This window comes from Thalassophryne amazonica, chromosome 3, assembly GCF_902500255.1.
Source record: "Thalassophryne amazonica chromosome 3, fThaAma1.1, whole genome shotgun sequence".
Taxonomy (NCBI): domain Eukaryota; kingdom Metazoa; phylum Chordata; class Actinopteri; order Batrachoidiformes; family Batrachoididae; genus Thalassophryne; species Thalassophryne amazonica.
The window spans coordinates 31,395,479-31,421,179 of record NC_047105.1 but is presented as its reverse complement, the minus strand read 5'-3'; the positions used below and the strand labels follow the sequence as shown (position 1 = coordinate 31,421,179).

The 25,701-nt window shown below is 42.7% G+C and overlaps 1 protein-coding gene across 2 annotated transcripts; it reads right to left on the bottom strand.

The window, feature by feature from the left end:
- Positions 1–7,819: 7,819 nt before the first annotated feature.
- Positions 7,820–13,450, bottom strand: mych (myelocytomatosis oncogene homolog). 2 transcript variants are annotated; one of them, XM_034165990.1, is made up of 3 exons: positions 13,127–13,450; positions 11,188–11,752; positions 7,820–10,179 (listed from the first exon to the last, which is right to left on the bottom strand). In XM_034165990.1, the coding sequence occupies exons 2-3, from the start codon at positions 11,744–11,746 to the stop codon at positions 9,551–9,553; spliced, it is 1,188 nt and encodes a 395-aa protein (XP_034021881.1). In that variant the 5' UTR covers positions 11,747–11,752; positions 13,127–13,450; the 3' UTR covers positions 7,820–9,550. The 2 variants fall into 2 exon arrangements, with proteins under 2 accessions (XP_034021881.1, XP_034021882.1); XM_034165991.1 differs by lacking the exon at positions 13,127–13,450 and having other exon boundaries at positions 11,188–11,915.
- Positions 13,451–25,701: the final 12,251 nt, after the last annotated feature.

Below are 25,701 nucleotides of genomic sequence, written 5' to 3'. Positions count from 1 at the left end.
TTTCCTTTTCTGTCTCTCCAATCTTTGTGTGTCATGATTTGTCAAACTGAAGGAGTGAGTCAGAGTATTTGAGTCACTAGACCACTCAGAGGAAACTGCTTCTGTACTACGGACCATCATCACAGCTTGCTTCCGCTGGTCACCGCAGCCCGTATCCACTCGCCACCGCTACTAGTCTCCACTCATCACAGCCACTCATCACCACCCATCGCCGCTCATCTCCACCCATCACTGCCCGTCTCTGCTCGTCACTGCTCACTGCCGCTCATGTCCACTCATCTCCGCTCACTGCCGCTCATCTCCGCTCACCGCCACTCGTCTCTGCTCACCGCCGCTTATCTCCACTCACCACCCATCTCCGCTTGTCACTACCGACTGTCTCCACTCATCACCGCTTGTCTCCACTCATCACCACCAGTCGCCGCTCGTCTCCACTTGTCACCGCACATCTCTACTCATCACCACTCATCTCTGATTATCACTGCTCACTGCTGCTCATCTCTGCTCATCTCCGCTCATCACCGCCTGTCTCTGCTCGTCACCACTCATCTCCACTCATCACCGCTCACCAAAAATAAAAAGGACCTATACTTTATTGACAGACCTCGTATATATATATATATATATATATATATATATATATATATATATATATATATATATATATATATATATATATACACACACACGAGGTCTGTTAGAAAAGTATCGGACCTTTTTATTTTTTCAAAAACCTGATGGATTTGAATCACGTGTGCTTGCATGAGCCAACCTTGAACCTTCATGCGCATGTGTGAATTTTTTCATGCCTGTCGATTGCATCATTTGCTTGTAAGCAGCCTTTGTGTGAGGATGGGTGGAGTCTCTCATCGTTTTTTCTTTGCAAGGAAATGGTGAAACAACTGGAGCAGTGTGACTGCATCAAATTTTGCCAGAAACTGCAACAGCCAGGTGGAAACCATTCGGATTATTCAGACGGCTTTTGGTGACGAGCCTATGGACATCACACAGATTAAAGAGCAGTACAACCGGTTTAAAGACGGCCGTACAACGGTGGAGAGCGCGCCGCGCTCCGGTCGGCCATCAACATGGTGAAATGACCAGATCATTTCCAAAGTGAACGCTGTGGTGATGCGGGACCGTCGTGTGACTATCCAAGAAATTGCGGAAGAGGTGGACATCAGCACTTTTTCGGCACATTCTACTGTGACAGAAGATTTGGCCATGAAAAGAGTTGCAGCGAAATTCATGCCGATGGCTTCGGCACGAAGCTGATGGCGGAACAAAAGTGCCACTGTGTTGAAGCCTCACAGGACATGCTGTGACATGCCCACCTCTTCCACAATTTCTCGGATAGTCACACGACTGAAAAGCCACCGAAAGCCGTCTCAATAATCCGAATGGTTTTCACCTGTCTGTCGCCCAGTTTCTGGCAAAATTTGATCAATCAATCAATCAATCAATTTTTTTTATATAGCGCCAAATCACAACAAACAGTTGCCCCATGGTGCTTTATATTGTAAGGCAAGGCCATACAATAATTATGTAAAACCCCAACGGTCAAAACGACCCCCTGTGAGCAAGCACTTGGCTACAGTGGGAAGGAAAAACTCCCTTTTAACAGGAAGAAACCTCCAGCAGAACCAGGCTCAGGGAGGGGCAGTCTTCTGCTGGGACTGGTTGGGGCTGAGGGAGAGAACCAGGAAAAAGACATGCTGTGGAGGGGAGCAGAGATCGATCATGCAGAGTGGTGCATACAGAGCAAAAAGAGAAAGAAACAATGCATCATGGGAACCCCCCAGCAGTCTACGTCTATAGCAGCATAACTAAGGGATGGTTCAGGGTCACCTGATCCAGCCCTAACTATAAGCTTTAGCAAAAAGGAAAGTTTTAAGCCTAATCTTAAAAGTAGAGAGGGTGTCTGTCTCCCTGATCTGAATTGGGAGCTAGTTCCACAGGAGAGGAGCCTGAAAGCTGAAGGCTCTGCCTCCCATTCTACTCTTACAAACCCTAGGAACTACAAGTAAGCCTGCAGTCTGAGAGCGAAGCGCTCTATTGGGGTGATATGGTACTACGAGGTCCCTAAGATAAGATGGGACCTGATTATTCAAAACCTTATAAGTAAGAAGAAGAATTTTAAATTCTATTCTAGAATTAACAGGAAGCCAATGAAGAGAGGCCAATATGGGTGAGATATGCTCTCTCCTTCTAGTCCCCGTTAGTACTCTAGCTGCAGCATTTTGAATTAACTGAAGGCTTTTCAGGGAACTTTTAGGACAACCTGATAATAATGAATTACAATAGTCCAGCCTAGAGGAAATAAATGCATGAATTAGTTTTTCAGCATCACTCTGAGACAAGACCTTTCTGATTTTAGAGATATTGCGTAAATGCAAAAAAGCAGTCCTACATATTTGTTTAATATGCGCTTTGAATGACATATCCTGATCAAAAATGACTCCAAGATTTCTCACAGTATTACTAGAGGTCAGGGTAATGCCATCCAGAGTAAGGATCTGGTTAGACACCATGTTTCTAAGATTTGTGGGGCCAAGTACAATAACTTCAGTTTTATCTGAGTTTAAAAGCAGGAAATTAGAGGTCATCCATGTCTTTATGTCTGTAAGACAATCCTGCAGTTTAGCTAATTGGTGTGTGTCCTCTGGCTTCATGGATAGATAAAGCTGGGTATCATCTGCGTAACAATGAAAATTTAAGCAATACCGTCTAATAATACTGCCTAAGGGAAGCATATATAAAGTGAATAAAATTGGTCCTAGCACAGAACCTTGTGGAACTCCATAATTAACTTTAGTCTGTGAAGAAGATTCCCCATTTACATGAACAAATTGTAATCTATTATACAAATATGATTCAAACCACCGCAGCGCAGTGCCTTTAATACCTATGGAATGCTCTAATCTCTGTAATAAAATTTTATGGTCAACAGTATCAAAAGCAGCACTGAGGTCTAACAGAACAAGCACAGAGATGAGTCCACTGTCCGAGGCCATAAGAAGATCATTTGTAACCTTCACTAATGCTGTTTCTGTACTATGATGAATTCTAAAACCTGACTGAAACTCTTCAAATAGACCATTCCTCTGCAGATGATCAGTTAGCTGTTTTACAACTACCCTTTCAAGAATTTTTGAGAGAAAAGGAAGGTTGGAGATTGGCCTATAATTAGCTAAGATAGCTGGGTCAAGTGATGGCTTTTTAAGTAATGGTTTAATTACTGCCACCTTAAAAGCCTGTGGTACATAGCCAACTAATAAAGATAGATTGATCATATTTAAGATCGAAGCATTAAATAATGGTAGGGCTTCCTCGAGCAGCCTGGCAGGAATGGGGTCTAATAAACATGTTGATGGTTTGGATGAAGTAACTAATGAAAATAACTCAGACAGAACAATCGGAGAGAAAGAGTCTAACCAAATACCGGCATCACTGAAAGCAGCCAAAGATAACGATACGTCTTTGGGATGGTTATGAGTAAGTTTTTCTCTAATAGTTAAAATTTTGTTAGCAAAGAAAGTCATGAAGTCATTACTAGTTAAAGTTAATGGAATACTCAGCTCAATAGAGCTCTGACTCTTTGTCAGCCTGGCTACAGTGCTGAAAAGAAACCTGGGGTTGTTCTTATTTTCTTCAATTAATGATGAGTAGAAAGATGTCCTAGCTTTACGGAGGGCTTTTTTATAGAGCAACAGACTCTTTTTCCAGGCTAAGTGAAGATCTTCTAAATTAGTGAGACGCCATTTCCTCTCCAACTTACGGGTTATCTGCTTTAAGCTACGAGTTTGTGAGTTATACCACGGAGTCAGGCACTTCTGATTTAAAGCTCTCTTTTTCAGAGGAGCTACAGCATCCAAAGGTGTCTTCAATGAGGATGTAAAACTATTGACGAGATACTCTATCTCACTTACAGAGTTTAGGTAGCTACTCTGCACTGTGTTGGTATATGGCATTAGAGAACATAAAGAAGGAATCATATCCTTAAACCTAGTTACAGCGCTTTCTGAAAGACTTCTAGTGTAATGAAACTTATTCCCCACTGCTGGGTAGTCCATCAGAGTAAATGTAAATGTTATTAAGAAATGATCAGACAGAAGGGAGTTTTCAGGGAATACTGTTAAGTCTTCTATTTCCATACCATAAGTCAGAACAAGATCTAAGATATGATTAAAGTGGTGGGTGGACTCATTTACTTTTTGAGCAAAGCCAATAGAGTCTAATAATAGATTAAATGCAGTGTTGAGGCTGTCATTCTCAGCATCTGTGTGGATGTTAAAATCGCCCACTATAATTATCTTATCTGAGCTAAGCACTAAGTCAGACAAAAGGTCACAGAGAAACTCACAGTAACGACCAGGTGGACGATAGATAATAACAAATAAAATTGGTTTTTGGGACTACCAATTTGGATGGACAAGACTAAGAGTCAAGCTTTCAAATGAATTAAAGCTCTGTCTGGGTTTTTGATTAATTAATAAGCTGGAATGGAAGATTGCTGCTAATCCTCCGCTTCGGCCCGTGCTACGAGCATTCTGACAGTTAGTGTGACTCGGGGGTGTTGACTCATTTAAATTAACATATTCATCCTGCTGTAACCAGGTTTCTGTAAGGCAGAATAAATCAATATGTTGATCAATTATTATATCATTTACCAACAGGGACTTAGAAGAGAGAGACCTAATGTTTAATAGACCACATTTAACTGTTTTAGTCTGTGGTGCAGTTGAAGGTGCTATATTATTTTTTCTTTTTAAATTTTTATGCTTAAATAGATTTTTGCTGGTTATTGGTAGTCTGGGAGCAGGCACCGTCTCTACTGGGATGGGGTAATGAGGGGATGGCAGGGGGAGAGAAGCTGCAGAGAGGTGTGTAAGACTACAACTCTGCTTCCTGGTCCCAACCCTGGATAGTCACGGTTTGGAGGATTTAAGAAAATTGGCCAGATTTCTAGAAATGAGAGCTGCTCCATCCAAAGTGGGATGGATGCCGTCTCTCCTAACAAGACCAGATGCAGTTGCGCTGCTCCAGTTGTTCCGCCATTTCCTTGCAAAGAAAAAACGACGAGAGACTCCACCCATCCTCACACAAAGGCTGCTTACAAGCAAATGACGCAATCGACAGGCATGAAAAAATTCATGCATGCGCACGAAGGTTCAAGGTTGGCTCATGCAAGCACACGTGATTCAAATCCATCAGGTTTTTGAAAAAAAATAAAAAGGTCAGATACTTTTCTAACAGACCTCATATATATAGGTATGTATGTGGGTGTGCATGTGTATATACATATATATACACTCAACAAAAATACAAACGCAATACTTTTGGTTTTGCTCCCATTTTGTATGAGATGATAATATCACCATTTCCCTCAAATATTGTTCACAAACCAGTCTAAATCTGTGATAGTGAGCACTTCTTTGCTGAGATAACCCATCCCACCTCACAGGTGTGCCATATCAAGATGCTGATTAGACACCATGATCAGTGCACAGGTGTGCCTTAGACTGCCCACAATAAAAGGCCACTCTGAAAGCTGCAGTTTTATCACACAGCACAATGCCACAGATGTCGCAAGATTTGAGGGAGCGTGCAATTGGCATGCTGACAGCAGGAATGTCAACCAGAGCTGTTGCTCGTGTATTGAATGTTCATTCCTCTACCATAAGCCGTCTCAGAGAATTTGGCAGTACATCCAACCAGCCTCACAACCGCAGACCACATGTAACCACACCAGCCCAGGACCTCCACATCCAGCATGTTCACCTCCAAGATCATCTGAGACCAGCCACTCGGACAGCTGCTGAAACAATCGGTTTGCATAACCAAAGAATTTCTGCACAAACTGTCAGAAACCGTCTCAGGGAAGCTCATCTGCATGCTCGTCGTCCTCACTGGGGTCTCGACCTGACTCCAGTTCATCGTCGTAACCGACTTGAATGGGCAAATGCTCACATTCGCTGGCGTTTGGCACGTTGGAGAGGCGTTCTCTTCACGGATGAATCCCGGTTCACACTGTCCAGGGCAGACGGCAGACAGCGTGTGTGGCGTCGTGTGGGTGAGCGGTTTTCTGATGTCAATGTTGTGGATCAAGTGGCCCATGGTGGCGGTGGGGTTATGGTATGGGCAGGCGTCTGTTATGGACGAAGAACACAGGTGCATTTTATTGATGACATTTTGAATGCACAGAGATACCGTGACGAGATCCTGAGGCCCATTATTGTGCCATACATCCAAGAACATCACCTCATGTTGCAGCAGGATAATGCACGGCCCCATGTTGCAAGGATCTGTACACAATTCTTGGAAGCTGAAAATGTCCCAGTTCTTGCATGGCCGGCATACTCACTGGACATGTCATCCATTGAGCATGTTTGGGATGCTCTGGACCGGCGTATAAGACAGCGTGTACCAGTTCCTGCCAATATCCAGCAACTTCGCACAGCCATTGAAGAGGAGTGGACCAACATTCCACAGGCCACAATTGACAACCTGATCAACTCTATGCGAAGATGTGTTGCACTGCATGAGGCAAATGGTGGTCACACCAGATACTGACTGGTACCCCCCCCCAATAAAACATTATCTTGGATTATCATTGGATTATCTCAGCAAAGGAGAAGTGCTCACTATCACAGATTTAGACTGGTTTGTGAACAGTATTTGAGGGAAATGGTGATATTGTGTATGTGGAAAAAGTTTTAGATCTTTGAGTTCATCTCATACAAAATGGGAGCAAAACCCAAAGTGTTGCGTTTATATTTTTGTTGTGTGTATATATATATATATTCTATTTCTTCCTCATTTCTTATGTCTTGTACTGTTACAAGTAGTATTGCTTATCCTCGCACACGCTGTTCGATGAACATTTTCCTCTACTTGCACCCACCTTGTGTGTTGTCTTAAGAGCTGACGTAATGTGAATTTCTCAGAGTAGTTAATGTTTATATGTTGTCTTCTTGATGATTTGGTGCTGAAGAGATGCTAAAATTAAGTTTGTGTCCACAATGACAAAGTTCTATTCTATTAACTCAAATTTGATGTTAACCTCAAAACGGTTTCAACTATAAAAGTCTAACATTTTATTAAACATATTTGAGCTTTTGGCAAAATAATATCACCTCTGCATTAATAGTAAGCGTCCACTAGGGAGGGATATTGTTCCATTTCAACAACCTTGAGTGGACACTGACAAATCTGTTGCTTATCATAGTAGATACAGTGCAGCTGATCTTGTCAGATCTCAGAAGCTAAGCAGTGCAGAACCAGGTTAGTACTTGGAAGGGAGACCTCTTTTGAATGCCAGCAGCTTTGTGCATTTCTCCAGATTACAGTGGAGTTGCGTTGCGTCAGGAAGGGCATCCGGCATAAAACTTGTGCCAAATACCAATGCGGATCTGGTTGCATCCAGTGTGGCCACCCCAAACGTAACAGGAGCAGCCAAATGGACACCATCATAGTAGATACAGCAAACTATATCATCAAAAGGCACTTTACGTACAAGTTTGATCCGTTTTTTGTACAACCATCAACTGGATTTTCTTAGTCAGTATGGCAGATTCCCACAAACGAAATCTTGACTTCTTCCAGCATGTGCGCGCGCGCACACACACACACACAATGTGATTATGACGACAACCACAAGTAATTTCTATACAACAGGAAGTTGTTTAAGGTCAGATTTTGTTTACTGCCTGTTTGTTTTTTTTTTTGTTTTTTTTTTAAGTTCAGGATTACAAGTTCAACATTTTCCCCACTTTCACGTGTCTTTTAAGACACTGAAGCATCTAAATAAACAGACTGCTCCTCTGCTTAATTCCTTTAATTAGGTCATCGGTATTAAAAATAAAAAGTGCTGCTTGGTAAAGAATAACTTTACAAATGCAAACCGAGGGGGGAGAAAAAAACAATAATTTATAATACAATAAATATTTACATTTTTTAATAAAGAACCTGTACAAAAAATAAAGCCACAGGCCAAACCGCAGCCACATGGAGGTAGGTTTCAATTCCATTAAAAAATATATATATTTATATAAATGATAAAGTCGGCCATATTGAAAACCTCAAAATCGATGCACAAATATTTCACAGAAGAGGGAAAAAAAAAAAGTCAAACAAAAGCTCACAGATGATCTGGTCAAAAAAAAAAAAAAATTAATTTTTCTTTTCTTTAAATCCTAAATGAGCAAAGAAGTCTGGAACAAGATGAGATTAGGGCATTTAATGACTATCAGACAATGTTTACAATAAAAACAGGGTTTTACATTAGAGACGGATTACCGAGAACTTCAGATCAGAACCCAAAATAATAAAAAAAACCTCACTGAAGACAGATTTTTGTATGAAACGTACCCACCATGCTGGACAGCACTTTTTTATTAATTAAACTACCGCAGCAGAGGATGGGACGGACGTTAACAGCATCAATGCCCATCAGTTAACGACTCGGTGATGTGATGCCACAGAGCGCTCACTCCTGTCCAGATCTGGATTCTGAAATTTGTTCATTTTGAAATCCATTCTCATCTCGCATCCCCATAAATGCAGATTTTTTTTTTCTATTTTTAAAACTAACAGCAAGTCACTCAGGAAGACAAAGAAAAAAAAAAAAAAAAAAAAACAGAGTCCAGCTGGAATTAAGTTTTCATTCTTTGATAAATAAACCATCTTTTAAGAATAACTGTTAAATATTCAGGCTGTAGATTAAGTACTTGATTATTTTAGAGTAATATTTTAGATGAGGGAAAAAAACAGTCCACGAGCATGCAATCGCCACCACCAACTGATAGGGGGCGGTAACACATCCCTCTGACATCAAAGCCAGACAGTGATGAGGAAAATTCTGAAGCTGATCACTAAACTTTAACAAATTCTACTTATGCATGCTTGGGTTGATGAATAATTCCAGTCAGCGGGATCCCACACGGTCAAGACTGGACTTTAAAATGTCTTCAAACTCACAAATATTTTATCTCAAAGGAAACCCAACAGCACCACTTAGAACGACTTAATGAGTTACATTGACATTCAAGCACACAAACTGACATGCTAACGCGCGCAGCAGCTAATATGAGCATCCCGCTGCTCTGAGGGACTGAACCTTATGCAGAGAAATAAGTTAACCTGAGCTTAAACGCACACTGAAATAAATAGTAAAAAAAAAAAAGTCCAAACTGGAAACAAAGTGAAAGTGACGTGACAAACGACTTTCTGCAGGAAGAATCTCACTTTCCGAAGACGGATTCGAGAGTTTCTTGACCAACAGCATTTGGACAATAATTCAGCGTGCGTCCGCTTAAAGACATTAAAATAACAGTCAGCAGGTGCGGCGATTATCTGAGGCAGTGGCGAACTTTGTCCTTGGAGACATCTCAGTCTAGACTTTGAAGTGTCCATTTGCAGCAAGTAGACTTTTAAGCCCCGCCCATCCCTCATTTTCTGTACAAAGTCTCATCCATGCTCTTGCATGAGTCTTTCAAAAGATTTAAACAAACAAAAACAAAACCCTATAAGTCCCAGCTGCTGCTGGACATTATCTATGGAGGAACTCGAGTCGTGACTTCAGCTCCATCTGCCTCGCCCGGAGTCTGTCCCGCTTGACGTACAGTCTCTGACTGTCCTCCTCCAGGCCGCGGATGCAGTCTCTAGCCTTCTTCAGAATCACTACTTTGGACGCCTTGTCGTTGTGCGACAGCTCAGGCACGTTGTCGCGCAAGCGCAGGAAGCAGTTCTTTAGCTCACTGCGCCGTTGCCGCTCCATTACGTTGTGCGTCCGCCGCCGCTCCTCCTCGTCCTCGGTCTCCGTCGAGTGCCGAGATGAATGGGTTTGGTACAGTGAGGAAAAGGAAGAAGAAGAAGAAGAAGAAGAAGAAGAAGAAGAAGATGAGCAAGAGCCGCGAGTGGAGTGGTGCCTGCGCCAGGCGCTGTCACTGCCTCTCGAGCGCTTGCTGGACGAGGAGGACGTGGACGAGCAGGACAACAGCGGCGGAGAGGTGGGAAATGGTGCAGCGTAGTTGTGCTGGAGGTGGATGTCAAAGTAGGAGCGCTGGGGAGCGCAGTGGTCCTCATCCTTCTTCCGACAGGCTGGCAGGTCATCCAGTGAGGGCAGAGGGGACGGCCTGGTGGGACAACGAACCACCGTCACCACATCGATCTCCTCCTCTGGAAACAAAGACAGAAGGGTTACGGTTTATATTCAGTCCTGGTTACTGAAGGCAGTGTTACTGTCAGACTAGTAACTGAAATCACACTTCCAAGACTGCAGTCTTGGAGGGGAGATCTGGCTTCTGAGACACAGGGACCTGGGCCACCTCACGAAGGAAGCCACCAAGACGACCCTGAACATAGTTCTCAAAAGCAGAGTGACCATTCAACAAGTAGACTAGTGAGGGAAGCCACCAAGAAAACTGTAAAGTAACGGCAGGCTTCTATGGCTGTGACTGGAGAGACTGTCCATGATGCCACTTCTGCCTATTGCAGCACCAGTCACAGCGTCATGGTGGAACAGAGAAGGAACAAGAAAACATATCAAATCTGGGCTCAACTGTCCCATACGCCTTCTGGCAAACTGTAGCAGAAATGGCATCATCTGTATTAAAATACTTCTGTTCTACTCCAGCATTAAGCTGTGCAAATTTTGATGCAACAAAAAGTTATGCGCTATACACAGTTTTTCCAGTCACAGAGTTGGTGGCTTCCCTCATCAGTCTCCTTCCAGCACAGTCAGTTTCTGACAATGGTCTACTTTACAGACTGCACTGCATTTTTTGGGGGTGGGTGCAGTTAAAGTTTTATGCCCCCCCCAAAAAAATCTGAATATTAAATAAATTCCTAAAATAAGTGGCCCCTGAAGCTGCCGGTGTGCCACATCCTGCCTGGTTTACAGTTAACAAACCGCAGGGCGGGAGTCGCCACCCTGACTCACTAAGTTAATGGATGAGTCACCACAAACACAAGGCTCCTGCCAGTCAACCCGCTGTGCAACTGAAGCCCCGCCCACACTTCAAAAACATCCTGAAACCACAAAGACTCCAGATGATAACATGAAACCTCAGCGTGCCGCCCATCATCAAACAATCAGCAGCCAATCAGCAGGCAGCAAAGCATTCAGCGCAAGTGGTTTTTTTTTTTTTTAGTTCCACAAACATCAAACAAAGAACCTGAACTAACCTGAGTCACTGGACGAATAGGTGGACAGCTCACCGCCAGTGGAGCCACAGTCCGACGTGGACTCACTGGGTTCGCGGGTGTCCAGCAGCTCCTGACAGTCCAGCATGGATCCAGCGATCTCCTCGAAGACGCTGGTGTCAATGTCAGAGAGCAGCGGGCTGGAGCTGAGCACCGAGGACACCAGCTTCTCCTCCATGCTCTTATCTGTCGTCAGGCACCTCCAAAGGAAGTCCTCGGCGCTCTCCGCCAGAGAGGACCCGGGCCGAGTGCGCTCCGCCTCCACGGCCGTCCCCTTCTGTCCAGCCGGCTCGTCGTGGAAGAAGTCGTAGTTCCAGCCGAGCTGCATGTCCTGGTCCTCCAGCAGGATGTCTGACACGTAGCTCAGCTGATCCTCATTGGACAGCGGCTTGGTGCCGCCCACCCCGCCTTTCATTGGCGGGGAATTTGGAGGCGTCGGCAGCAACTGGAGGTCCTTCAGCAAACTCTGGCAGAACGCCTCGTCGAAGAACAGCGGGTCCGAGGGACACCAGTCCGGAGACTGAGCGAAACACGGCAACATGTCTGCCTGCAGAATCAGAGAGAGGAGAAAAATAAAAAAGGGAGGTAGACTTTAAATCCAGAAAATGTGGCGTCTGGAGCAGCACGAGGGTCGTAGATTAAAAACCCAGCAGCAGACAGCGTAGTGAAAGTTAGCGCCACTTTCTCCAGACAGAACAGGGCAGGCAACGTGCCACCTTTTATCTGTGTTTACATCATTGTAGCCCCGCCCACCACAAAGCACCCACAGACCCAGCATCCCCCTCTCCCCTCCCCATGACGTCACAGAACAGCTGGGACAGAGAAACCCAACTCCTCCTCCCACAGTTCTCAGAAAGTGTTCTGAGAACGTTCCGAGTAAAAGAACCCGGACGCCTGCCAGAGAAAACTTTCAGACGGGATGAGAACAATCTGCAGAACCAAAACCCAACCCAACTCAAGAACAGCGAAAATCCTCCAGTGTTCCTGATTCTGAAGATAACTTGTGTGTGTGTGTGTGTGTGTGAGAGAGAGAGACTGAGAACAAAGCATCACTGTGTGCAGCCAAAAAAAAAAAAAAAAACAATTTAAAGGAACCAATGCCTGCAGCCAGACTGGGTGAAAATTTTAATAAAATAAGCATCTGCAACAAATCCCCCTTTATATAAACCTTGCTCCAAAATAAGTTTTAACTGGTTTGTCACGAGATGCAACACAAGTTTCATTAAACACTTCTAAACGAAAGTTAAACTGGTTTTACGATGCTTTAAACCCCAAAAATTTGTCTTTGTTTTGGTCTCGCAAACAATCAGTTGGTCCATTGCAACACAATTAGTGACTGGAAGCTGTACATAATTATATATTATGTACCGGCAGTGTGTATTAACATATATAAATTTGATGATGTAGCAAAAAACGTCAAGTGAATAAAAAAAACTGAACAAAATAAACTTACTAAGACTTGGTCGGCTCAGAGGTCGAAATATCAATAAAATAAGCTCTCAATTTAAGCATTTGCACAAAAAAAAAGAACCGGCGCCGATCACATGTTTTTACGGACCACAATGTTCTTCCACATCGGGTGGGGTTCACTGCTCACGTTTCACACTTTAACGTGAGTCTGCACACACACAAAAAAAGCCAATGACAACATCTCAGCACCTCCGTGATGCTGCACCCCGGAAAATAAGCACCTATACAAACAGCAGAAAAGCAGAGCTTTCCCACGCCGTGACTGTCACTTAACGCCGCATGGGTGGAGCAACGCCGGCTACTCCACGTGAAACCGGCCTTTGCGTAAAGGTCGCCCATTTAAACTCAAAGAAACAGCACTTGCACAACACACAAATGCACAAAACCGTCGATACTCGGTGGCATTAACATAATATGCGTATTTCACATTTGACAGAATCAGTTTTCTTACCTCCGGCGTCCTTATGGAAGAAATACTCAAGAGAAAAAGGAGCAAGAACCGATGAAACGCTCCAAATATCCACTACGACCCGACTTCCGTTTATAAGCGGGGAGTCTAGAAGGATCTGCTGAACTTTGGGTTATTTCGTGTGAAGTTTAAACGCAGCAGCATGTTGGATTTCTGCGGACTTGCGCACAGTAGGTGGGGTCCGGCCGCCGGACTCGCTTCCTATATATGTACGCGGCGCGGCTGTATGCCTCCGCGCCGGACAAAACCGCGCCAAAACCTACAAACGGACAACGGGCTGGTAGTGACAACTCCACTAAAATGTTTTAAATTCAGTGTCAGCTGCCGCTTCGATTCGGCATGAGTGGGTAAACGCGCAAAACGGGGATGGTGATCAATTTCGATGTGAACCGTTGGACTATGTAGCGGAGGGATACGGCGGAGGATCGCGTTACAGAAAATGGTGGCGGGTAAAAGTTGGGAGAGAAACACGTGGACCGCGAGAAGTCGACCGGCTGTCTGTCGCTCGCCGTCAGTGTTCTTATCTCGCGAGAGAAGCGAGCTGCATGTGATCAGAAATGTTTGTCTGCTGACAGGATTAACTGACAAAAAATTCCATTGGAATCTGGATTTCAGAATCAGAAGACTATTAATCTGAAGAAATTTCTGGTATTACAATTACACAGATAAAGAGACACAAGTCAACATGTAGCGCAGAATATTAAAAATAAATAAACTAACTGTAAATAAAACTGAAGGTAACTATTCAGATAATACTACTTAAAAATACAATTGCATTTGTATTCTAGAACAATTCATCAACATTTACACGTATTTATACAAAGATTTTACTTGTTGATTTTTTTTTTTATGTTTTGGCTACTTGATCATAAAAAAAAAATTATTAAAGCTTATTTTTAAGACAGTTCTGCTTCCTGAACAAAGAAAATATGATTTTCTGTTACAGCATCAATTAGAACAGGAAATAATTTCAGATTTGCTGTTGTGGTTAGTTGGTTTGTTGTCCCTGTGCCTCACTCTTCCTGAACACAGCGGGAAGGACATCCTGCGTAAAATGTGTCGAATCAGCATGCAGTTCGACAGTGCCAACCCAGAGCAGAACCAGGAGAAGCCAAAAGGAATGAATTTATTACTGGACGTGAGAGCACGGGTGTGCGTGTGGATCTGGATGTGAGAGCACGGGTGTGTGAGCGTGTGTGTGTGTGTGGGGGGGGGGGGGGGGGGGGGGAGATCTGGATGTCAGAGTGCATCCTTGGATTCTTTTGGTGAGAAGGCGTCACAGAGAAAGGAGGTTATTTTCTGTCCTAGGTGCTGCAGCCGCACTGTGCGCCACCATGGTCCAGAGGATGCTGTCAGCGCACAAAGGTAGCGAGGAAGTTTGATGTCATCATCCCAGTGTTAGCCAGATTCTAGCCACATTTGCATTCACACACTAATCCCGCTCAAATCCAGCTCAACCCACCTCAGAGAGACAGAAATTAATCCATTTTAAGTCTGAGTAGTGCTGTTCAGATTCAGAAAAAAAAAAAACTATCTATCTTGACCTGCCAACTCCAGTCTAAAGAAAGTCTAACCCATGCCCAGGTTTGGATGGACCAAACCTAGCTAGGTTTGTGGGCAGTATACTGACATATTGCAAAAAGGAACAGTAAAGGAATTTTAAGATGATTTTTGGAACCAGCACCACAAAATCCATAAAATAATCTGAAAAGTATTCAAGAAGCAAAATATTCATGATTGACAACCATGTTGCTGCCACCTAGTGGAGAAAATGATATATACTTATCTATGGCACAGAGATTAAATCCCGATAACAATCAGATGATCAGTTCAAAACATGAGACACAAAAAATTTAACAAAGAAGTTACCACCAGATCTGATAGGTTGCTTGTTCATTAATCCCCAGGCACCCGACTGTGGCTGCCCACTGCCCCTAGTGGTGGATTATGTCTAACTGTTATTAGGATCATTAAATGCAGAGGACAAATTTTGTTGTTTTGTATGTATGAACAAAGACATTAAAGGTTCTATTCTATTCTATTCTATTCTATCAGTGAAAACTTGATTAAATAATCAGTCTTATCCAGAAGAAGAAATCTTTGGAATTCTGGTGTTGATCTGGATCAGGATTCTGTCGTAACAGTTTCATACACCATTAATAATAACAAAGTTGCTACTCTGCAGTTAAGTTGTTCTTTCATAGCAAATGAGTTGATAAAGTTGCTGTTTCATAACTAAAGTAATGTTAATTCCAACATAAAATATATCTAATGTATTTATAAAGACCTTGGTGATGTGTTCAGGGACAGTACAGCATTTTACAGCACACTAAGATTGTTGTAGCAAAAGGTGAGTTATATATAACGCTGTGTTGTTCTGAGTCACAGCAGAGAATCAATGAATGTGTCATTAATGGGGCAAGGCGGGAGCGTGTGTCTTTGGCTTTAGGCGGCATGTTTGCGGTGTGTTCAGTGTACACTGGCTGAACTCAGCTTTCAGAGCCACGTTGTCCAAATGTTGCAGGGAGATTACACCAGCCATCCTCCTCCTCCTTCTCCTCTTCCTCCTCCTCCTCCCCCTCTTGCTGCCACAAACATCTCAAAACTTCACGTAAAAACATTGGACAAACTAAAAACCGCATCTACAAGCTTAAATGTGTCTTTTTCTGTGTTTATGGTCTCTTGCAGTGTTGACAGGACAGTGTGCCGTTTTTGGAGTCTGTGAATCCTGCTCAGTGTCTCAGCTGTTCCTCTTTTGGACAGAGACAAATATTGCAGATATTGCACCTGGAATCTGCTGGAACCTCTCTTCTAGTACTGGGGGTCACAGACCACTGTGGCCGTGACCTTCCATATCTTGTCTAGTTCTTCCTTCAGTACCTAGTACTTCTCAATCTTCTCCTGCTCTTTTATTCTGAAGTTGCAGTCACTTGACCACAGTTTCTGCACTTTATCTGGTCGGTTGGGCACCAGCACCTGTTCGTCTGTCTGGAACTCAAAGTCCCACAGCACCTTCACCCTGCTGTTCTTCACAACCTTTGTTGGTGTTCCCCACTTGGACTTTGGTTCTTCCACTCTCCACCTGGCACAGATGTTCCTGCACACTATCTCAGCTTCTTGGTGCTTCCATCTTGCACCCTGCCACTGTGTGCTGGACCATATCAGGGGCACTTTAGGTCCTATCTGCTGTGGTAGACCTCTTAGCATGACTATGTTTGTGATAAATCATAAATATGCAGAGAAAATTGTGTAGACTTGTGGATGAAGTGTGGTACTTGTCATAGGCCGTCCTGTCAAATCTGAACGTTAATGGAGACTGAAGTCATAACTGTTGATAAATAATGATGTCATAGTGATTTAGTTTGTTGAATAAAATTTTATGATAAAATATGTTTTTTTACAAGATTGGGTATGACTGTGGTTGTGTGGTGGGGTGAGGTGGTGAATAACGTGTGTGTGGGTATCAAGTCTCAATGCCAAAAAAAAATAAATAAAAAAATAAATAAAAAATAATTAGTCCCCTTTCCCCCTTGAGAATTTCTGGTTCCGCCCCTGTGTGTTCTGCTGTCTCAGTGATTGGTCCCCTGTGAGTCACCTACATGTTTCCTTCTGGGTAATTTGACACTTTTTTTTTATCCCTTTTCAACGATGGTACAGTCTCTGGAACTAAAAAGCTTAAAAATTAAAACTCCGAAGTATGAAATAAAAGAAACTAAAGGGGGGAGCACTAAATAAAAGCGATACAGATAAGTGAAAGCAGAGAGGTGGAAAGTGGGTGAAAGTTTCTGTGTATTATGTAAGACTGTGCTCCACGTGCTGGTCTGTCAGCCAATCAGCATGCTGGTCACTTCCGCCTCACGTGAGTTTCCGGCAAAAAAAAAAAAAGGAAAAAAAGAGCAAAACAACACAAAAGAAGAAAAACAAAATTGAACTTGCTCTGTCGTTCACTACTGAAGCCACAGTAGTCACATTTATGTTGAACATTTGGCTCATAAATGTCCAGAAACACAACATTCCGGTCTGTTTTACCCATGTAAAGTATTTCAGTGTTCACAGACACGACCAGCCTGGACTTAGAGCGCCACCTACAGGCTGACGAACAGACGGCGGGCCTTCGCACATTCAGATTGTTTTATTTTTATTTTAAATCACAGAAGTGATCATTAACTGTTTCTAAAACCATTTTTTTGTAAGCACTGGCTTATATTTAGATTAGAACATTTTTTACACAAACCTGAAAACACTGAATTTTATTTGTTTTCTTCAATAATCAGTCACTGCTGCCAGCATTGATTATTAGTGCTGTCACGTTACCAGATCAATAACACAAACGACAGCTGGCACAGTGATGTTTTACCCCATGTTTTTGTTCATAATGTCTCAGGTTTCACAGCAGAAAGCAAGTGGGTTCAGAGTTGAACTGGTTTTAAGTTCAGGACTGAGGGCTGGACAAGCAAGCTCCTTATTAGACACCCACAGAGACACAGAGGTCCGATTCTGGTGTCTTTAAGTCCACGAGGCTGAAATAAAACATGAATTCTGGTGGACTCTTTCCAGTGGCAGATTAAAGAGTTATGGATGAGCAGCGAACCGTCTTGAGGACGAAACAAAAAATTCAACTACGTTAAACTTCTAGATATCTTCTGTCTACTTGACTGAGAAGCTTCACAGACAGATCCTGAACTGGTACCCGATGTGCGTTGGAGTGATGAGGCCTCTTTCTGCTGGAGGAACAACATGCTCAACTGTTACATTTGCTTTAGAAGACTGTCCATTTGGGTGGACAAGGGACCAAAGGTGCAGGTGAGGAGGTGATGGTCGAGAGCAGCATTTCCCTGTCCTGATCCTCGGGACCAGAAGAGCTGACTGATCTGATCTGCTCTGATTAGTTCAGGGACAAACAAAACACGTGTGGTACTCTGGGTCCCGAGGACCAGGATCGGGAAACACTCGCTGCACAGACTTTAGGAGTTACGGTTAAGATCAGAATAAGATGAAACGAAGGTTTAACCAGTTGAGACTCGTCTGTCCATCTACTGGAATCAGAGCAGGAACTGAACCACTCAAGATGAAGTTCCTCCTTTGATGGAACAGATCCTGCTTGTGAAGAAGCTCAATAAAACACAAAACCAGGAACTTGAGCCAGGATGCCGAAATGGACCACCAGCAGCCGGGTTGTTTTTAGAATTTAAATGGTTCTTGGGTGGAGTTTTTATGGAACCGGGCATCTGTTTAACCTCAGTCAGCTGCTGGAAGTCGGAGAGAGGAGGAAGAGGAGGAAGAAGAGAGAGGAGGAGGAGAGATGAGGCCAGCCGTGAAATGTCTCGATTGGAAACATCTGGTGCGGTCGGCATCAAAGCTAAGAACCACAGCTTTGCCAGGAACTGGTAAAGTGCCTCCTGGAGCACTTTCTCCAGCACCACGTGTATCTGAGCAGCTTTTACAGTTTTTCTTTTCCTCGTGAAGATAAAACATCCTAAAAGTTTTTAAAATCACAACTGCATAGTGTTTTTTTTTTAATTTTTAAAGCTCTGTGTGTTTTTCCACACGTCTCTGTCGGGTCGTTCATCTCAGTCTCACTTTTCTGACTTTGTCTCCAAACTGTCCCACCTGAGGTGTCCCTCTGATATATCCATTCCTAATCCTGTCCATCCTTGTCACTCCCAAAGAAAATTGCAGTATCTTTAGCTCCACCTCCTGTCTTTTTGTTAGTCGTACAGCATAGTTGGTCTCACCACCATCTATAAACTTTCCCTTTCAGTCCTTTGGTCACAAATCACTCCTGTTGTCTTTCTCCACCCACTCCATCCTGCCTGCACTCTCTTCTTCACCTCTCTACCACACTCTCCATTACTTTGGACAGTTGACCCCAAGTATTTAAACTCAACTACTTTCACCACTTCTACTCTTAACTGCACTATTCCACTGGGCTCACTCTCATTCACACACATGTACTCAGTCTTGTTCCAACTGACTTTCATTCCCCTTCTCTCCAGAGCATATCTCCACCTCTCCAGGTTTGCACTGTTAGAAATTTGTACTGTTTATGAGAAATTCCTGGAACTAATTATAGTGAATTTACAGTGAGAAACATGCAGGAATTTTACTGTAAACATAATCCAGTACAGTACTGTATTCATACAGTGGGCATCTGTGGTTTATTACAGTCAAATGCTGTCATTTATTATTTAGTGTATACTTTCAGCAACTCTTTTGCCAGGAATTTCCTGCATTTTTCCCTGAATTTTCTGTATTATTTTGATCCTGTGAAATTACAGAACATGTTGTCAGGCATGTTCTATAATTTCACAGGAAAAAAAAATACAATTTAATATGTTAATTCAATAAATGAGATACTGTTTTTGTAAATGTTACAATACTGTAATTTAGGTTTTTCCTCATGTTTTGCAATGGAAAACAACAGTGGTGTCTTAGCAATTAGCACGCAGTGCTGTTGTTTATAAGGCAATATTATTCTTCATGAACATGTTAATACAAACTAATGACGTGAACACGTTTAACATTTTTTTCCAGTGGTGTCCCCATTGTTTGATTTGATGTTGATGGCTCAAAAGTGTGTTGATATGTAAATATTTTTGATTATGGTGAGGCTGCGCGGATGATCAGGCTACTTTAACAGTGGGATATGTTACGTAGAACTCGTCTATAACAGAGTTATAACAGAGCCCCCCCCCCCCCCCCCCGTGATCTCACATTCTGGTTGATTTCTTCATTTAAAAGTTCTAATAACAAAATTGTCTTTGTCTGTTTTGTTTGTTTTTGTCAGTTAAGCTGCACTAATCAACCAATCAGTGAGTCAGACTCGATGCATGAACTCAGCCATAATCACAGTGATGACATCATCGGATATCAGCTGATTGATTGGACAATTGAATTTTAACCTCCTGCTACAGTGTGCATGTGCTTGTGTTGTGTGTGTGTTATTTTTGTGTGTGTGTGTGGGGGGGGGGGGGGGGGGGGGCTGTAATCTGTTGTTGACTGTTTCAGGTCAGATTAGTGGATTCACAATCAGTGACAAACAGAATCTCACTCACCATCCTCACTCAGTTATCACTGGCACACAGTCACCTGAACGCACACATGCAGTGCACGTGTCGTTTTTTTTTTGGGGGGGGGGGGGGGGGGTGTCCTGCTGCTGCAGCTTCCTGACCTTCTGATCTTGCATATTTGTCTCTGACAGCGTTCACAATGTATCACAACTTCAACATTCACATGCACATTCTATGACGCCAGGCTGAGCAGGCCAAAGGTCAGAGGGCAGAAAGTGGTTGGACGCTGTCAGAGACGCCGTGATGTCACAGCACAGAAGAAACCCAGGGGTCAAAGGTCATCCTGTGCACCAGCTCTGACAAGAACGTCAAGACAGTGAATGAAAGCGCTCGCCCCCGTGACGCATGTCCGTACGGGTCGGACGCCAAACTGCAGCCGACTGGCAAACATGAGTGAGAGTGCAAGAACATTTGTGGTGACAAGTGTCTTCAAACTCACGTGCACGCACACGCTCATGCATCGCACCATTGATAAAAGTGTGAGATTACACACACTATCACTCGCCGCACACACGCCGCACTTCCTCCTGCACCCAAACACACGTTACGCAAACTCACGACTTCTGGGTAAGTGGAGGAACGTTAGAAAACAGTTTTCCTCAGAAGCATATCCTGTAACAGCCGCATGCTCCAGAACCAACAGGGACCAGATCAGAACCACATTCATGTTCACACGTTTAACAAACAAATATGATCAAACATGAAGTTAATTTAACTCTACGTCCACATCTAACACCAACTTTCACTTTTTTACTTGTCCAATCAGATAAAATGACCATATTATTCAGAGTGTACACCACACCACAAGATGAATCACACTTTTTTCTTTATTATCAGCTCTTCACTGTGGGACTTTTGTACATTGTTGGAGTGTTTCTTTTATTATTAGCATTTTTTTTCTTTTATTATTAGAGTTTATTTTGTTTAGTGATTTGATTCCTGGGAAAGGCTGATATAAATATTTATAATAACAATAATGATAAATCATATTAACAATAACAACAATCATAAAAAATCATAATAATAACAATGAATGTATGATTTTTGGGGTGCATAAGTTGCATCAGAGTACAAGTTGCACCACTGAATTATAACTCCAGAAAATACGTTGTACTGTCGCTGGTGGAGAATAAGAATTTAAATGAACTTTTTTCATGTTTTCATTATTATCCTTAACTTCATTTATCTATGCAGACAAACAAATATCACCATTTTTTTCACTCAGAACATTTATTCTGCAGAAGGAAACAAAATCAAATTAAAATTAATAGTGAGCGTGCAGTGTTTTGAGTCCAAAAGCCCGCGATCATTTGTTTCTGAGAATCCGCTAACATTTAGTTGAAGGATAACACAGCCTCCTGTGTTTATAATTTTCATACTGCCAAAGCAGAAGATACGACTAAAAACAACGGGTTGGTCGTTGTGTGTCCCATGGTTCTTGAAATGGAGCAATATTTCTACCTGGTGGACATTTACCATTCATGCAGGTACAATAGAAGAGCTGTAGTCACTTATAAGTAGGAAACATAATAATCTCAAAGAGAATGTGCAATCTTGAACAATGTATTTTTTTTAACAAACATGACCTCCTTTTATGACTTCTTTGTGACATCATCATGACACTAATTACACCGTCAGTCACAAATATTTTACTGATCAGTATAATCTGTAGAGCGGCACGGTGTATTAGTGGTTAGCACTGTTGCCTCAGCGAAAAGGTCATGGGATCGTTTCCTGCCTCATCCTTTTTCTGTGGTGTTTGCATGTTCTTCCCATGTTGGTGCTCTGGCTCCTCCCACTTTCAAAGACATGCAGTTTAAGTGAACTGGAATCATTAAATTGACCCTAAGTGTGAATGTCTTGGTCCGTCTAGTATGTGGTAGGCTGGCGTCCTGTTCAGGGTGTGTCTGACTCTCGTCCTATGAACTCTGGGATATGCTCCACCCCCCTGTGACCCTTGATTGGAATAAATGGGTATAGAAAATATATGAATATAAACTTTAGATCATTTCTCTTGCCCTATGGGTTGTGGATATATTGCAGAAAATACGTTTTTTCACCATTTTTTCTTGACCTAATCATATCTTAGATCTTGTTCTGACTTATGGTATGGAAATAGAAGACTTAACAGTATTCCCTGAAAACTCCCTTCTGTCTGATCATTTCTTAATAACATTTACATTTACTCTGATGGACTACCCAGCAGTGGGGAATAAGTTTCATTACACTAGAAGTCTTTCAGAAAGCGCTGTAACTAGGTTTAAGGATATGATTCCTTCTTTATGTTCTCTAATGCCATATACCAACACAGTGCAGAGTAGCTACCTAAACTCTGTAAGTGAGATAGAGTATCTCGTCAATAGTTTTACATCCTCATTGAAGACAACTTTGGATGCTGTAGCTCCTCTAAAAAAGAGAGCTTTAAATCAGAAGTGCCTGACTCCGTGGTATAACTCACAAACTCATAGCTTAAAGCAGATAACCCGTAAGTTGGAGAGGAAATGGCGTCTCACTAATTTAGAAGATCTTCACTTAGCCTGGAAAAAGAGTCTGTTGCTCTATAAAAAAGCCCTCTGTAAAGCTAGGACATCTTTCTACTCATCACTAATTGAAGAAAATAAGAACAACCCCAGGTTTCTTTTCAGCACTGTAGCCAGGCTGACAAAGAGTCAGAGCTCTATTGAGCTGAGTATTCCATTAACTTTAACTAGTAATGACTTCATGACTTTCTTTGCTAACAAAATTTGAACTATTAGAGAAAAAATTACTCATAACCATCCCAAAGACGTATCGTTATCTTTGGCTGCTTTCAGTGATGCCGGTATTTGGTTAGACTCTTTCTCTTCGATTGTTCTGTCTGAGTTATTTTCATTAGTTACTTCATCCAAACCATCAACATGTTTATTAGACCCCATTCCTACCAGGTTGCTCAAGGAAGCCCTACCATTATTTAATGCTTCGATCTTAAATATGATCAATCTATCTTTGTTAGTTGGCTATGTACCACAGGCTTTTAAGGTGGCAGTAATTAAACCATTACTTAAAAAGCCATCACTTGACCCAGCTATCTTAGCTAATTATAGGCCAATCTCCAACCTTCCTTTTCTCTCAAAAATTCTTGAAAGGGTAGTTGTAAAACAGCTAACTGATCATCTGCAGAGGAATGGTCTATTTGAAGAGTTTCAGTCAGGTTTTAGAATTCATCATAGTACAGAAACAGCATTAGTGAAGGTTACAAATGATCTTCTTATGTCCTCGGACAGTGGACTCATCTCTGTGCTTGTTCTGTTAGACCTCAGTGCTGCTTTTGATACTGTTGACCATAAAATTTTATTACAAAGATTAGAGCATGCCATAGGTATTAAAGGCACTGCGCTGCGGTGGTTTGAATCATATTTGTCTAATAGATTACAATTTGTTCATGTAAATGGGGAATCTTCTTCACAGACTAAAGTTAATTATGGAGTTCCACAAGGTTCTGTGCTAGGACCAATTTTATTCACTTTATACATGCTTCCCTTAGGCAGTATTATTAGACGGTATTGCTTAAATTTTCATTGTTACGCAGATGATACCCAGCTTTATCTATCCATGAAGCCAGAGGACACACACCAATTAGCTAAACTGCAGGATTGTCTTACAGACATAAAGACATGGATGACCTCTAATTTCCTGCTTTTAAACTCAGATAAAACTGAAGTTATTGTACTTGGCCCCACAAATCTTAGAAACATGGTGTCTAACCAGATCCTTACTCTGGATGGCATTACCCTGACCTCTAGTAATACTGTCAGAAATCTTGGAGTCATTTTTGATCAGGATATGTCATTCAAAGCGCATATTAAACAAATATGTAGGACTGCTTTTTTGCATTTACGCAATATCTCTAAAATCAGAAAGGTCTTGTCTCAGAGTGATGCTGAAAAACTAATTCATGCATTTATTTCCTCTAGGCTGGACTATTGCAATTCATTATTATCAGGTTGTCCTAAAAGTTCCCTAAAAAGCCTTCAGTTAATTCAAAATGCTGCAGCTAGAGTACTGACGGGGACTAGAAGGAGAGAGCATATCTCACCCATATTGGCCTCTCTTCATTGGCTTCCTGTTAATTCTAGAATAGAATTTAAAATTCTTCTTCTTACTTATAAGGTTTTGAATAATCAGGTCCCATCTTATCTTAGGGACCTTGTAGTACCATATCACCCCAATAGAGCGCTTCGCTCTCAGACTGCAGGCTTACTTGTAGTTCCTAGTGTTATGTGTCGGACGCAGCTCGGAGAACCGACCAGCGTTTGAAGGACCCAGTATGAAATAAGCAGAGCACGGTACAAAGGCTAACTGAATTTAATACATAACAGTGATCATAATAATAATAAAAGGTGCGGTCTGGCGTGGTGCGCTCCCAGCAGCGCTAACGGTCCGGAGCCAGAAGCTGTTTCGGACCCAAGGACCCCGCCGACACCCCCCAGGTGGCCGCAACAACCGAGTCTGTGAAAGAAGGAACCATTATGTGAGTCCACACTCTACACACAGAACACTTAAAGGTGTACAAACAGCAAACACTTCCTGGCTTGATTACTGATCAGCTTCCAACCTGCAGGCATGGAACATCCCGTTCACAAATCACCACCGCAGTGGAAGCTGATACATGACTAACATACAGCTCAATACAATAAGGTGTGAGGGACACCACATTTACTGACTGTATAACTGTTAGTCACAAAATCCAACGTACCTCAGGAAGTGTGCTGACGAGCGTGAGACCTCACCCTCTCCTCTTTCACAGACCGTGCATCAAACCTGGACATTCTCAGCGTCCGCTGCTGATGAGATGGCTCCCAAGACGACGATCTCACCCGTCTGGTCACAAGGTCGAGTCTCTGGCAAATGCACACTGGGCACCTCAGTCTTAAATGCCAACATACTCCAATCCCTCCAGATGCACCTCAGCTGTGAGTCCTGACGAGTCGCAGGTGATCAGGGTGAAGTCCTAACAGCCTCAGCAACACAGCCACTCAGTCCCAAATGCATGCCACCTGGGAGGAAACACAAAAGGCAAACAAACCGGCAGCCAGGCCCCCCCAGCCATACAACACCTAGGGTTTGTAAGAGTAGAATGGGAGGCAGAGCCTTCAGCTTTCAGGCTCCTCTCCTGTGGAACCAGCTCCCAATTCAGATCAGGGAGACAGACACCCTCTCTACTTTTAAGATTAGGCTTAAAACTTTCCTTTTTGCTAAAGCTTATAGTTAGGGCTGGATCAGGTGACCCTGAACCATCCCTTAGTTATGCTGCTATAGACGTAGACTGCTGGGGGGTTCCCATGATGCACTGTTTCTTTCTCTTTTTGCTCTGTATGCACCACTCTGCATTTAATCATTAGTGATCGATCTCTGCTCCCCTCCACAGCATGTCTTTTTCCTGGTTCTCTCCCTCAGCCCCAACCAGTCCCAGCAGAAGACTGCCCCTCCCTGAGCCTGGTTCTGCTG

What these genes read in the sequence shown, in the direction of transcription:
- mych (XM_034165990.1), bottom strand. Translation starts at nt 11,746, where the DNA reads ATGTTGCCGTGTTTCGCTCAGTCTCCGGACTGGTGTCCCTCGGACCCG. An exon ending in CTATTCGTCCAGTGACTCAG is followed by an intron (nt 10,180 to 11,187) that starts GTTAGTTCAGGT and finishes CTTTGTTTCCAG; the next exon opens with AGGAGGAGATCGATGTGGTG.